This window comes from Typopeltis vanoorti, chromosome 12, assembly GCF_054136105.1.
Source record: "Typopeltis vanoorti isolate ZY-2024b chromosome 12, IOZ_Tvanoo_1.0, whole genome shotgun sequence".
Lineage (NCBI taxonomy): Eukaryota > Metazoa > Arthropoda > Arachnida > Uropygi > Thelyphonidae > Typopeltis > Typopeltis vanoorti.
Window position 1 is genome coordinate 107582614 of NC_143560.1, and position 15585 is coordinate 107598198.

General features: G+C 36.1%; 1 protein-coding gene across 4 annotated transcripts in view; it reads right to left on the reverse strand.

The window, feature by feature from the left end:
• Cc2d2a (Coiled-coil and C2 domain containing 2A) overlaps positions 1 to 15585 on the reverse strand; it is a 518960-nt gene that overhangs the window by 280288 nt on the left and 223087 nt on the right. For all 4 annotated transcript variants that reach the window (XM_090401677.1, XM_090401676.1, XM_090401674.1 and 1 more), the window contains exons 17-18: positions 14287 to 14443; positions 6024 to 6222 (exon numbers count right to left, since the gene is read on the reverse strand). In XM_090401677.1, coding sequence (XP_090257803.1) covers positions 6024 to 6222; positions 14287 to 14443 — 356 coding nt within the window. The remainder of the gene's footprint in view (positions 1 to 6023; positions 6223 to 14286; positions 14444 to 15585) is intronic.

Consider the following 15585-nt stretch of genomic DNA (forward strand, 5'->3'; position numbering starts at 1 on the left):
ATTAATAACAGCAGAAATGAAGTTTATGAGAAAACTGCAAAGTGTACCCTATTTGATCACAAAAGAAATGAAGAAATTATGAAAGAATTAAGCCAAGAACCAGTAATAGAAAAAATTAAAAAATATTAACATAAATGGATGGAACACATTCAAAGAATGAAAACAGAAAGATTACCAAAACAAGCCTTAAAGTACAAGCCATTAGGAAAAAGAAAACCACAACATCCTCTTAAACAATGACTTCTAAGGCCAGAACAGGCCATGCTAGGCCTAAATCCTTGATAAGCATGATGGTGATGAGTATTCAGGTAAGACTTATGTAAGCATACTTGAGAAGAGGCTAAGAAAAATTGGAAGAGAAACTTGAGGAAGAATAAATTGAAGTCAGATCAAATATGACAGAGTTGTGAAGATGAGCTATTCATTTTAAGATAGTTAAGAAATCATGAGAATAAAACAAAGATCTTTATTTAAGTTTTGTAGAGGTGGAAAAGGAATATAACAAGGTGGCAAGAGAAAAGCTTTTTAAAATGCTAAAATTATATGGAATAAATTGAACATTATACAGAACAATAAACAGATGACACATAAGTTGCAAATCAGCAGTTATAATTGTAGGGGATAGAAGAAGTGGTTTGATGTAAAATTAGATGGTAGACAAGGATGATCACTGTTTCCACTATTTTCTCCTCTGTGTGGATCACATTATGAAGGAAAGCGGCATCAAACCTGATATCATAATTGGAGATATTCAACCTTATTCTCTACTTTATGCCAATGATGTTATACTACTAAAGAAATCCAGTGAAGATTTTTAGGACAGGAACTTGGAAAACATCACTTGTATTCTCAATGGAGAACCTACAGAACAAGTAAGATATTTCAGCTAGTTAATCACAAATTTTTAGTGAAAATGGGAAATTACATAGAGAAATAGACAACAGAATAAGCAAAACTGGTCCTTGTAAGATTCATGCAAGCATACCTGAAAAGGGTGAGAAACACTGTGAAAGAGAAACACGGAGAGGAACAAGCTGGGTTCGGGACAAACAGGAGATTTTCACTTTACAACAAATAGTTACGAGATTACGAGAATATGACAAGGATCAGAACTTATGTTTTGTAGATCTGAAAAAGGCATATGAATGCCTTTTTCAGATCTACAAAACATAAGTTCAAAATCAAAACACTACAATTATATGGAGTAAATGAAACATTATACAAAACAATACAATAATACTTAAATATAGTCTATATTTAAGTTGTCCGTCAGCAGTTAGTGAAGGTTATCCCAAGGAAAAGGAACAAAATCAGATTTGGATGTTATCAAAAGTAAGGGAAGATAAAGAGAGCTTGTTGTTGCATAATAAACAAGGCTGTGTTTGCAAGCATTCAGCCAACTGAAAAATATGTCAGTGTTAGGGCATTAGTTATAGATAATCATGAAATTTGAAAAGTTTAGCACTACAAGAAATGTCAAATTAAAATGAGTTGTGGGGTGTATAGGATCAGCAAAACTATGGATAACATTCGAGTTCTGTGAGAGAAGATCTTTTTTTGTATAGGAAGAAGAGGGAGAGTAAGAGTAAGGAGTACTGGAATATTAACAGAAAAGAGAGAAAGTAACTACCACAACACTTAATAAATGTGAATGATCAAAGAGAAAATTGGCTACCATTTGCAAAAGATAAAAGTAAACTGTACTTGTATTAACCTGTTGTTAACAGTTCAAGTTAGTAATCAGACAATGAACATTCCTTGTTACTTCTCAAAGTATTAAGAAGTCACCACATTCATTCTAACAGATCCAGCAAAACAAGAAACACTGTAGAGACAAATTTGTAAGCATTGTAGTAACAGTGCTTGCTTACAAATTTGTTCAATAACAAACATTAATTAAAAAGAAATAGTAGCATAAATAATTCGTAAGTAACTTCACAGGAAATAATTTTATTAAAATTATTAGTTTGGGCAGAATTATGGTTGAAGCAAACTAAAGCTACGAGGCCAGTAATTTTGTTATGACTTCTCCAGCTATTTGGGTCTGCTTTGTGGCATGAAAAAAAAAACTGCATCCTTCCATACAAGGATGGTAATATTCACCTTCTGTTGAAAAGCTCTAGTCCTGCTACTCTCTTAGTAATTCTTCTCTGGACCTTCTCCAATGCTACCACATTGAAAAATGTTTCCATATTTTATCATGTTACTTCACACAAAACACACACAAACATTTTCCAATGTGGAAGCATTGGAGAAGGTCCAGAGAAGAATTACTAAGACAGTAGCAGGACTCAGGAATGCTATGTAGAGAGGTTAAAGAAATGTAGATGGCAGAGTTTGGTGGATAGGAGGAAAAGATGTCACATAATAGAGACATTTAAGTTAGTGAGGGAATTTTATTGAATTAATCCAGAGGAGATTATAAAAAGAGTAGAAAAATAAATAAATTCCGTATGATGATACAGCGTTCCCCTTTTATACGGGAGTTCACGGTACCATCTAGTCCCCCCAAATTTTATCCGGGCTCCGGAACCGGCATAGGCTGACGAATCAGACCTATGGCTGGTTCAGTATTCCTGACTGTAATCTGTGTGTATCCTCGTACCGGTTTGCCTGCTTGCAGGATGAAAAACACTAGACAAACTAGTGGAAAAAACCCTGCTGTCCACGCCCAAGACCGGCTAACTTGGCCATGGCTGAGGAAGATCCTTGAGCTCCTCACATCATTGATGGGAATCGAACCTAGGACACTCCTTCCCCAAGCATATGGTTGTGAAGCGCAAAGCCACTAGGCTAACTGCACGGGCAAAAGGGTAGAAGGCAAGAGAGGAAGAACCAGGGGCCATCCCTGAAAGTTGTGTAGGAGTGTAGTGAAGAGGAGTATCAGCGAATGGAAAATGCATAACCAGAATATGTTTTTAATGCAGGGAATGTTAAGGATTTTAAGATTCAATATGATAGATTTGTTGTCAGTTGCATGAACCTTCCGTGATGAGTCTGCCGACTCCATGGAAGGTATAATAATAATAATATAATAACATAAACAAGTCATATGATGCTTAACCACTTTGCATTGATATAATATGCGTGCGCGTGCACACACACACACACATGTGTGTGTGAATTCTTCTTAGTGGAATTCTGCATTGTTCTAAAACTAATATATAATGTAAAACTTTTAAATTATACTAGAAATGATATTATATTCTTGTTTTAATCCTTTACTCAAGTACAAGCAAAGTTTGCATGTGAAATATCTTCATGCAATATGATCTATGAAGGATGAGTAGAGCAGATCAACTGCATCTTCTTGAACATACCGAAGTGTATAAAATTCCTTGTGCCTACAGTTTAACCTACTTTGGACATACTAACATCCACTTTGAAGAATACAAAATTTACATCTGCAATTGTCTCTATGGCAAGTCAGGATTGACAGACCATACTCTGGATACTCCTTCGCATAAGATTAGATCCATGGGTCTAGCTCCCTGCGATGAGACTTCAATAAAGGTTGAAACTAGTCTGGATAGTGATGCCTCAAATAATGAATAACAACATTAATGTCTGAAAGAAAGTGACCTTTGTATTAGGAATACTGGGGCAATTTGATGTGAAGTCATCTGTTTCTATATACTATAAAACTTTGTTTTATACTATAAAACTTTGTTTGATTAAATAGCACCATGAAGCAATACACAATATATATATATACAGTATATAAGTGGGTGGTCTGAAAAGTTCTGAGCCTTGACTATAGATGGCAACACTATCGGCAAGATTTTTTTTTTCTAAGTTAGTACATCTGTCATAAGCATCCATGTGAAATTGCAAGTCATTTTATAAGTAGTTTGTTTTATACAGCTGTTGAAGAAAAAGTGTTGTCTGTATCCCTTGAAATGGATAAAATTGAGTATCGTGCAGTTATAAAATTCTTTGTAAAAGAAGGTTTAATGCCAAAAGAAATTCATTCGAAGTTCATAAAAGTTTATGGGCACTCTTCTCCTTCATTTTTGACAATTAAGAAATGGGCTGCCGAGTTTAAACATACCAGCCTTGAAGATGATCCGTGTGAAGGACATTCAAAAAGTGTAACAAAACCAGAAATCATTGATCAAGGCATTTCAAAAGAACGTGTAGAATATATTTTGCATGAAGAATTGCAAATGAAAAAGCTTTATGAAAGATTGGTGCCATGCTTGTCACAGCAGATCAAAAAATGCACTCATATGAAAAGCTCTGAACAGTGCTTGGAGCATTTTAACAAGAATAAAACTGACTTTGTGTGTCAATTTATAACTATAGATGAGACTTGGATTCAAGATTACACACTAGAATCCAAACAGCAGTTCAAAACAGTGGACAAAAGCCAGTTGTTCAGCTCCAAAGAAGACGAAGTCGGTTCCATCAGCAGGAAAGGTCATGGCATCGGTGTTTTGGAATGCTAAAGGCATTTTGTTTATTAATTATCTTGACAAGGGTAAAACAATAACCGGGGAATATTATTCCGATCTTTTAACCAGACTAGACGAAAAAATTCGTGAGAAAAGACCAATTTGCAGAAGTAAAAAATCATCTTTCATCAGGACAATGCACCTGCCCACAAAGGTGTTGAAAGTTTATTTTTCACTTGGTTAGACTATAATAAATTTAGTTTAATCCTTTATCCAAGTGTGAGCAAACAAAGTTTGCACCTGAAAGTATCTTCAGGACTGGGGTAAGGTAGTACAACACCAGGTAACTCGTTGCAAAGGTGGAGCAAGCTAACATCACTCCTATCTCAGTATCTCCCATAATGCAAAACACATCTCCTTGCAGATATGTATAATGTTGTGCATTAAGGGGAGGGCCACTACCCAGACTAGTTTCGACATTTATTGAGGTCTCTTCAGTGGGAGCTAGGCCCAGATGTGGAGATACAGGCAGAAGGCAATAGCAAGGTCATCTCTATCTATAGGAGTTTCTCTCTAATCTAAAACATGTCTCTATCTAAAGGTGTGCCTGGTGTTGTACTATCTTACCCCAGTCCTGAAGATACTTTCAGGTGCAAACTTTGTTTGCTCACACTTGGATAAAGGATTAAACTAAATTTATTATTATGCTCACAAAGGTGTTTTGGCAATGGGAAAATTAAGTGATCTGCACTATGAATTGTTGGAACATCCACCCTATTCCCAAGATTTGGCTCCCTCTGACTTCTATCTTTTCCCAAAACTAAAACTCTTCCTCACTGGTCAGTGTTTTTCTTTGAATCAAGAGGTAATTGCAGCTGTAGAGGAGTATTTTGCAGATCTTACTGAGAACCACTACAGATAATGGCGCTGGAGCATTGCTGGAATAAATGTATTAGTCTTAAGAGAGATTATATTGAAAAATAAAAATAATTTGGAAATTATAAATTCGTTTTTTCATTGTTATGCCGAGAACTTTTCAGACCACCCTCGTATATATATATATATGTATCTTCATAGTGTTATTTGGCTATTGTTCACAAATTTTGATAATTCAATACCACTAACTTGTACTAATGCAAGTGGCTGATAAGCCAATACCCAAATAACATGGCATCAAAGAAGTCTAAATTAATTGCTTTAACAGCATGGTTAATCCTCTTTACATAGTGTTATGTCTGTCAATTATGTGTATTCTCCTAATGCTTTCATTATCTTGCAGGATGAAAAAACAGTTTACAGGAAGAAAACTCTGCTATTGCCACAGATTGGCTAAATGAACCATCTGGTGAATGGCTCTGACAAGTGTTCTTTTCATTCTAGATAGGATTTGAACTAGATCTTTTCAACTTATTACCAAATTGAGCTCTGGAGGCTTGAATAATTTATGCAATAGAACAATTCTCCAATGGCCAGGACTTCTGTGCATGAGATTACTGCTATTCAGAATGACATATGTATGATGGAACAGCAAATGCAAGTTTTTTCACAGAATATTAAACTAAAATAGCTAATATTATATGAAATTTAAAGGAATTTGTAAGTGTAAAAAGAAATTTTGTTAGAACATACCAGGTCTTCGGCGTCCTGCTAAAGCATTCTTCCACAGTTTATCTAATACTTCATTCTCATTAAACTTAGGTGGAGGTTGTGGTTTAATGGGCTTCTGAGAGGAACAACTCTCATCATCCTTGTAGCTATTGCCATAATCTTCTACACTGCTGTTAAGTATTTCTCTGCTAGGCTGTTTTTTTCTTTTCATTAAATGTTTCTAACAGTGAATATGTTAAATTATTACATTCATATATTTCGACAGGAAAAAATAGTCACATCAAAACTAAAGCAGATCTTAATACAAAAAATTTTTTTGCTATCATTAACATTCATTCTACAACATCAAATCAAAAAATAATAATAAATTAATAAATAAATAAAAGGGATGTGAAAAAAAATTAATGACAGCATTTGTAGTGTGCAGGTAACTCATGCTAGTCTGGAACAAGCTAACAAGATGAAATTTTATGCATACTGAGCTTCTTTTTTAGGATGTGCTACACATGTTTGGCGGTTTATCCCAGTTTCCTGGGCCAACTGGTATATATTCCATTGCCCATCAACCACGAGGTGTCCCCCAAACAAGCTCAATACATTCATCTGAAATTGCAGGTCATCCTGCAACGTGATTATCATCCAACTGATCTTTCCCTGCACGAAATGCACTGACTCATCTCATGACAATCTGGTACAGTAGGACAATAACAGTCGCTTGCAGTTTTACCTCATGAAATCTGGAATTTTGATCTGGACACCTGAGAAGAAGAGTGGATCCTGGCAGTCCTTGATTTGTCTCAGGAAGGAGAAGACCCATAGTAGGCTATTCTAATTTATTTTGTGTTGGTTTAGGAGGAAGTCCAGTTTATCTGTTGTGCCTTTAATATAGACTAGGGATAAGGCATATGTATAATCAGGTTGGGGGAGGGGGGGGGGGGAATAGTTTTCTTTTTAAGGAGTTTAAAAAAGGATTTTTGTGTTGTAGCTGTTTTGTTTGAATGATGTAAGTACAGCATTGTTCTAGATGCAGTGCAGATCCAGAGGATGAAATTCGCTCTGTTCTAGAAGCTAATATTTAAAAATTCTAAGTTTCTGGGCAGGATGGTGATGTGAATTGGCATGTAGGTATCTGTGTGAACGTGAGCTTGCAAAAGACGGAACACATGATGAATGATCCGATTGCCTTGTAACTAAGGTAATATTCACCTTCTTTTTCCTCTTCCATAGTAAAAGTAATTCAAGGATGGATATTGTTGAGAAACTATAAAAATGTCAGAAAGAGACTGTGGGGTATGTGGTCAAATGGCAAATATATTGTCTACGTGCTAATGCCATACTTTGGGCTTGAGGGAGACTGAATTAAGTGCCAAGGTTTCAAAATATTCTATGTAATATAATAAGTAGATTGCTGAAACATTATCTTCATTTAGCAAACCCATTCTGCCTATTAAAGAGAAGCTCTTGTTAACTCAGTTCTGAACCATGGTCTTCACTAACCTCTCCAAACCTCTCCAAACAATTTAACCACAACTAAAGATGCAGACTGGCATTTTCTGAAGCAAAACAATTTTGCAATGCTTCCACTTCTTTGAAACTTGGCCCAATGCAAGATTCATATTAAACAAGTACATCAAAGCTTTTGTTAAATCACTGGAACAGTCCCTCAAAACATGGAGTAATCATCAAGTCTTGCAGCCTTATTAACCTCGAGTTTACTCAATTCTACATACACCTCCTACTCACTCATTATTAGACCCTCCTCCCTTTCCACTACACTCAAGCTCTGCATAATGTTACATTCATCAGGATTAAATACCTTTATGAACTGATTATTTCATATCTCAGCTATATTATTCTTCACATGGGTTATCATTCTACCATTTTCAACAACCATTTATTATTGTTCTATAATCACTCTTTCTTCTGGCAACTTATCAAGATAACTCCTGGGATATATATATTTTTTTCCCCATTAGGTAACTGCTGTACATACTGCATTTCTGCTACCTTTACCAAATGAGTCGCCTTCCTTGCCTGTCCTTTCTTGGTAACATGCTTAGGTGTTGGATGTTATTCATAATGTGTTTTAATGGTATTACAACACCAAACAAAAAACACTAATTTATAAAAGCATTTTTATTAACTGGCTAATATTTAGGGTGATTTCAAACCAACGTTTTCAGAGCAAGACAACATTACAGTTTACACGTAATAATGATGAGCAAATCAAATATATTCATATTGTAATGGACAAAAGATCTGAAGTCCTGATGTTGTATAAAATAAGTTATTACAATTGTGTGGAAAAGTTGATCTTAAGATGACTGACTCCCTCTAAATTTTTGGGAGATTAATACAGCCATACTTGTTAAGTTTAGAAGTATGCTACATAACCATTACTGACTAAAAGTCTCTCTAATCTGTAACGACTTCTATATAGCACATTGGTTTTCTGTCATCTAATCCTGCATAAAAGGATGTCCAAAGCATATTCTACCGGTCCTGACTTGGGGGTGCTGCCAGTGCTGCAACCAAAGTCTTTTGGTGCCAGAAAGTCTTTTGTTGTAGCACTAGCTAAATCCAAAGTAAGTCTGGTAATTGAAATTTTTTTTTTTTTTACAAGTAGTGATGAGAGTTTAGTCCATCTTTACCACGAGTTGCCTCAGTCCTGAAGATACTTTAGGTGCAAACTTTGTTTGCTTATACTTGGATAAAGGATTAAACTAAATTTATTATAAGTCTGGTAATCTTTTTAATCTGGTCCAACCATCTTGGTCTTGGGCATCCTCTTTTTCTTTTTCCTTCCACTTTGCCCTGGATGATAAGTTTTTTGGTTGTCATTTTCACATCTTGAAATGTGACTGAAATATTTGAGAATTCCTTCATTTACAATAGCCACCTCTTAATTTATAGTTGACTTATTATACTTTCATTAGGCCTTTTGTCCATCCAGGAGACTCTCAACATCCTTCTCCAGCCCAACGTCTTGAAGTTGTTTATCTTGTCCATATCTTTTTTTTACTGAGTGTCCAAAATTCAGCACCATAAATGAAAATTGAAAACACCAAGTTAATGATCAGTCTTGATTTAGTGGTGAAAGAAATGTTTCTGTCTTTCCATATTTTCTGCAATTGCACCATTGCTGACCTTGCAATGGTAATTCTTCTTTTAATTTCTAGTTGATATCTACTCTTGGTGCTTATTAGAGCTCTAAAGTAAATGAATTCATCCACCTTCTCAAAGTCAATATTGTGGGCGAAATTATCATTTTCATCCATGGCCATAAAATAACTTTCCTTCTTTGGAGGCATCTGTAGCTAAAAGCAATCAACAGAATGTGACCAAATTTTATACTGAGACTTTTGAAGGTATGGGGAGATGATTTCTGCAAAAAAAAGATTTAGTACCAAACGTCGTCGATAGGGGGAATTTTGGTGCTGGTGGAGCCAAAAAACAAGCGAATAATTACATTAAAGGCAGATAAAATGGAATAATAATATTTCGACGGTGTAAGCGACAGCAGCATCACTCATTCCAGCTGGATATGTGGTGCGTTAGAATGATAGTAATAATAATTAAACTAAAACAACAACTTGCGAGAGACACAGAAATTAATGTAGTGATTGAACTCACAGGAAATAATGTTTTATTCATCAGAATCAGGGTCCCGTGGATCACATACATGATTTTCAATGTGCTGACCTTTCTTGTGTACAACAAATTGCTTTCCGTCCTCTGCCAGGTCTAACTCCTAGTGATCCAGTTTCTTCAAATTTCTTAATCATAGCTCTCAGTGCTACAGTTGACATAGGACCTGTACGCAGGTCATGAAGCCTTCTAAATTCCCGAAGGGCCGCTACGGCATTGCACAGTTTAAGGTAAAATAAAGTATGCTGAGGCAAGGTAGGATGTATATTGAGCACAATTCAGCAGTCATTCGAATAACTGCCTGAATGTTTCCAATCCCTTTTTAAGTGGAATTGGTGGCGCTGCTTTCACGTACACACAGTAAAATTTGCATAATCCTTTTTATCTGCATTTACTGCAAATATTTAACTGCTTTTGGCTCTGCCAGCACCAAAATTTCCCATATCGGTGACGACTTTTGGTACTAAATCTTTTTTTCATGGAATTCATCTCCCCATGCCTTCGAAAGTCTCATATACAAAATGTGGTCTCATTCCATGTATTAGTTTTAGCTACAGATACATCCAAAGAGAGAAAGTTAATTTATGGCCACCCTGTATTTTGTTTTATCATGATTAATTCTTAAACCATATTTCAGGCTTTCCCATTCAACTCTTTTAATGAGGGACTCCAGTTCTCCTTTGTTGTTGGCAAAAAGAATGCTATTGTCAGCATACCTATGATTATTTATCTTTTTGCAATCAACCTGAGAAACCACTATCATATCCATTAAGTGCCTTTCTCATAACATATTATCCATAAAGATTGTATAGATCAGAAGAGAATATACATCCTTGACTCACACATTTCTCAATGTTGAACCACTTAGATGTTTTCCATCTCTCTCTTCACCACAGCCTGACTCCTCTTGAAAAGGTGTGTCAAATGTTCTGGAATGTCCATTTTACTTAGTATTTTCCACAGGTCCTTCCACCTGATGCAGTCAAATGCTTTGGCATAATCAATGAAGCACATATACAAGGGAATATTAAATTCTTGAGCCTTTTCACCAAGTACCTTAGATTAGAACTTTGATCTCTGGATCCACGTCCTTTTCTAAAACCTGCCTGTTCTGCTGGAAGTCATTGCTCGACATACTGTTTAAGTCATTCTTTAATAATATAGAGAAGAATTTTGCTTACATGCAAGATCAAGGCTATAGTTCTATAATTATTGCATTCATTAACATTTCCTTTCTTGAGTAATGGGATAAAAATGGATTTTACCTAATCATCAGGTCAATCACCTGTCTCCCAGACTTTATTACACATTTTTCTGATGATTTCAATTCCTATGGGTCCTAGACATGCGAGAAGTTCACTTGATAGTTGATAGTGGTCTGGTGTTTTCCCTTTTCTGAGCTTCTTCAACCTTTTCTTTAAAATGCAAGGTTCCTTATGGAACTTTTTATTTTTCACTTGGTTAGACTATAATAAATTTAGTTTAATCCTTTATCCAAGTGTGAGCAAACAATGTTTGCACCTGAAAGTATCTTCAGGACTGGGGTCAGGTAGTGCAACTCATAGCAAAGGTGGACCAAGCTAACATCACTCCTATCTCAGTATCTCCATTAATGCAAAACACATCTCCTTGCGGATATGTATAATGTTATGCATTAAGGGAAGGGCCACTACCCAGACTAGTTTCAACCTTTAATGAGGTCTCTTCAGTGGGAGCCAGGCCCAGACATGGAGAAACTAGGCAGAAGCAATAGCGAGGTCATCTTTACCTATAGGAGTTGCCAAAAGGTGTGCCACCTTTTTATTAAATTACTCTGGATTTAGAGAAAGATGTTGAAAGTTTATTTTTCACTTGGTTATACTATAATAAATTTAGTTTAATCCTTTATCCAAGTGTGAGCAAACAAACGTGTGGACAGACTTATGTGTTCGTCGAACATGTTGTTTATTATTTTAACGGTATAATAGAACACAGAAACTAAGTAAATAATTAATTTATTAACTTGATGCTGATATTTCGCTGGTATTATAACCAGCATCTTCAGAGCACAAAAACACTGTTTGTCACAATACGCGAGACTAAAACAACATGGTGTACTTAAACAAAATTGTAGCAGCAACACAAAGACTAAAGTCCTGATTTTGGCGCCCTCTATCTGAAAAAAAAAAACTAACAATTCTCCCTCCTTTGTCAAAATTTCAGCACACTTAAAAAGCATCTTACAACACCTTACCCTAAAAAACTCAGACTTAATAGTAAGCTTTGACATCACTTCACTATTCACAAATGTACCACTAATAGAAACGCTCAATCTACTGAAGTCACACTTCCCCCCTGATATATTTGAACTATTCAAATTCACAATACATGCAGGATATTTCACATGGAAAGGGAAAATATACAAACAAATTGATGGGACAGCCATGGGCTCCCCCTTCCCCCCCCCCAGCCAACTTTTACATAGAACACCTGGAAAAACAAGCAATCAATACAGCCACTCTCAAACCAACACTTTGGCTACGCTATGTTGATGATGTGCTTGCTATTTGGCCACATGGCCCTGAGACATTGAAAACATTCTTAGCACATTTAAATAGCCAACATCCAAAAATCCACTTTACTATGGAACTGGAAGCCAACAACTGTCTGCCCTTCCTGGATACACTCATCACACGTCTCCCAGATGGTTCCTTATCATTTTCAGTTTTTAGAAAACCCACACATACAGGCAGATACTTACACAAACAATCACACCATCATCCTTCTCAACAATATGGCATATTAAAAACGCTAACCCATAGAGCGAGAGCAATCTGTTCCAATGACAAGGCTCTTACTGCTGAACTGACTCACTTACACCACACCTTCTTGGCCAACGGCTACAATCCACATAAAATAAACAAAATACTAAACACTCCTAAGAAACCCCTCCCACCATCCACCACAGAGAACTACAACAAAACAGTCACCATCCCTTACATTAAAGGCACATCCGAAAAGATCTCAAGAATTCTCAATAAACATAAACTACGCACTACATTCAGACCATGTAGCAAATTAGCCACCCTCATCTGCTCACCCAAGAACAGCATTCCTCCTTTATCACATCCAGGAGTCTACCAAGTACCCTGCTCATGCAATCAAGCCTACTACGGTCAAACAGGAAGAACTGTGAATATCCGCATCAGCGAACATAAACGATACGTCCGGAATTATCATTATGGGAAGTCGGGCCTAGCAGACCATGCTCTGGATACCCCCTGCACACAGGATCAACTGGAAAAACACAAAAGTACTACACAGAAACCCGTATAAATCAGAGAGATTGTTCTTAGAGGTGACAGAAGCCCTAAAACACACTCCAAATCTCAACAAATATGGCTGTATTAACTTGCCGAAGATCTGGGAGACAGTCATATTAAGAAAAAACTAGCACTTTTCTAGGACTCTAGTAATATATGATTTTTTTTTTTTTTTTTTTTTTCAGATAGAGGGCGCCAAAATCAGGACTTTAGTCTTTGTGTTGCTGCTACAATTTTGTTTAAGTACACCATGTTGTTTTAGTCTCGCATATTGTGACAAACAGTGTTTTTGTGCTCTGAAGATGCTGGTTATAATACCAGCGAAATATCAGCATCAAGTTAATAAATTAATTATTTACTTAGTTTCTGTGTTCTATTATACCGTTAAAATAATAAACAACGTGAGCAAACAAAGTTTGTGCCTGAAAGTATCTTCAGGACTGGGGTCAGGTAAGTGAAAAATAAACTTTCAACATTGTTCACATCAACTATACTTGAATACTTTGGTTTAAATTTTCTATTCAACTGCCTTATTTTGCTAAGTAGGTCTTTGGTTTGATTTTGATTTGAGTGATCTTCTTTGTTTCTTTGTTGTTTTTATCTTTAATGCAAAGTTTTTTGATGATCTTGGATAACTCACTGTAGATCTGCCTATCATATTCCATTGAAAGTCCTTTGGACTTTATTTCTTGTCTTTTCTTGAATTGTTTCAGAGTTTCATTTGATATTCCAGAGTGTGTTGATTCTGAATTTTTTTGAGCAACATTAACTTTGCAGTTGACAACCAAATGCTCAAATATGGAAGTATAAAAGTTTTACAGCGACTGCATTACATAATTCACAAGGCCTGGTGAGAGGGTTGAATTCCAGGTGATTAGAGCAGAGCTCTCATAGTTCCCATCTATAAGAAGGGAAATAAAACTGAATGTGAGAATTACAGAGGTATTTTCTTACTGAGTGTTCCTGGTAATATTTATGCAAGTGTACTTAAGAAATGGCTAAGAAAAATTGTCAGAGGAAGCTTGGTGAAGAATGAGCTGGATTTGGGGCAAATAGAGGTTAAAGAAGAAAGTATAAAATTATGGCCTGGTTAGCCAAGTGGCAATCATTCCCACTCTCTAACCAATTGCAGGTTCAAATCCCACCTTGGGATTCTTGGATGTTTATAAAAGCTTGTTCCAGACAACCATGATAGCTTTTTGAGTTTATAGGGCTTGTCTTGATTGTAAAAAAACATTTACACCATAAAATATAAATAAAACTCATGATTCTTATACACTTAGTTACTTAAAGACTAAATAATATGTCTTCTTTCTTAAATATTATTCACTAACCCAAGTCTTCAATTCTTTTTTCCATTCCCTGAGTTTCCTGTTATATTCATCCATCAGTTGATGAAATGATGACTCATAAACTTCTCTTTCATCTTCCAATTGTTCTAACATTTCCCTTTCCCATTCTTCTTGCTCTTTTTCTTTATTGGTCTCCTCTCTATTATTGTGAATAAATAATGAAAAAAAGAAATCATATTATTATTATTATTATACAGGTATCTCCAAGAAATCAGAAGACTCATTATGGAAGATCCATTATTTCAAACAATAACTATCATACCTCTCCTTAAACTTATTCACTTTAGCATTTGAGTTGACAGAGGTGGTTGTGAATGCTTCACAACCACCTCTGGCAACTCATTCCACCCCTTCACACCATCCAAGCAAAAAATATAGTCCTAACACTCTTGTTAACCAGGCTTTTACTCCATTTCAAGGGTGACCCCATTCTCCCCTTCCTACCACGTACTGAAAAAAGTTTTCAGTGTCAATCTATAAAACCCCTTTAATAACTTATATGCTTCTATCACATGTCCTCTTTTTCACCTACAAGCTAGTTTTTGAAGCCCATAATCTATTCTCATAGGGAGCATTCAATAGTCCTGCCACAATCTTTGTCACTCACTTCTGGATCATCTCTACCATTTCTTCATCTCCATGGAATTCAGGCGACCAGAACTCTGCACAGCAGTCCAGATATGGCCTCAATAAGCCTTATAAAGAGCTTATAAGGCAACTTGTTCTCTAAACTTCAACTTCCTGTCCACAATCACCCTCAAGTCCCTGGCTTCATCAGTTTCTTGCAGTTTAGTTCCATCAATATAGCACAGAGCTTGTGAATTTTTCTTCCCAAAGTGCATCACATTACACTTGGCCACATTAAACTGGCAACCATTTACCTTTGCCCATACTGCTAGTCTATTTCAGTCTTCCTTCATGACCTCTGCATCTCCTTCATTTATTATCACTCTCCCAGTTTAGCATCATGAGCAAACAACTAAATATTTTCTGTCAAATCATTTCCTATATCTTGGATGTACAAATTAAACACCAGAGGACCAAGTACTGAGCCCAGTTGTACACCAATAGTCACTTGCCTTGGACTCAACTCCTCCATAAACCATTCTTTGATCTCTCTCCATCAGACACCCTCTAATCTAAAGATGATACACCCCTGCAAAATTCCCTATCAGTAATTCAACTATTTCATTGGATTCTCTTACCTCACCACCATCAGCACGCTTTTTAAAGTCATCCTTCCATAGTCATTCCTCCTTTTACTTGCCACATGCTGAAAGA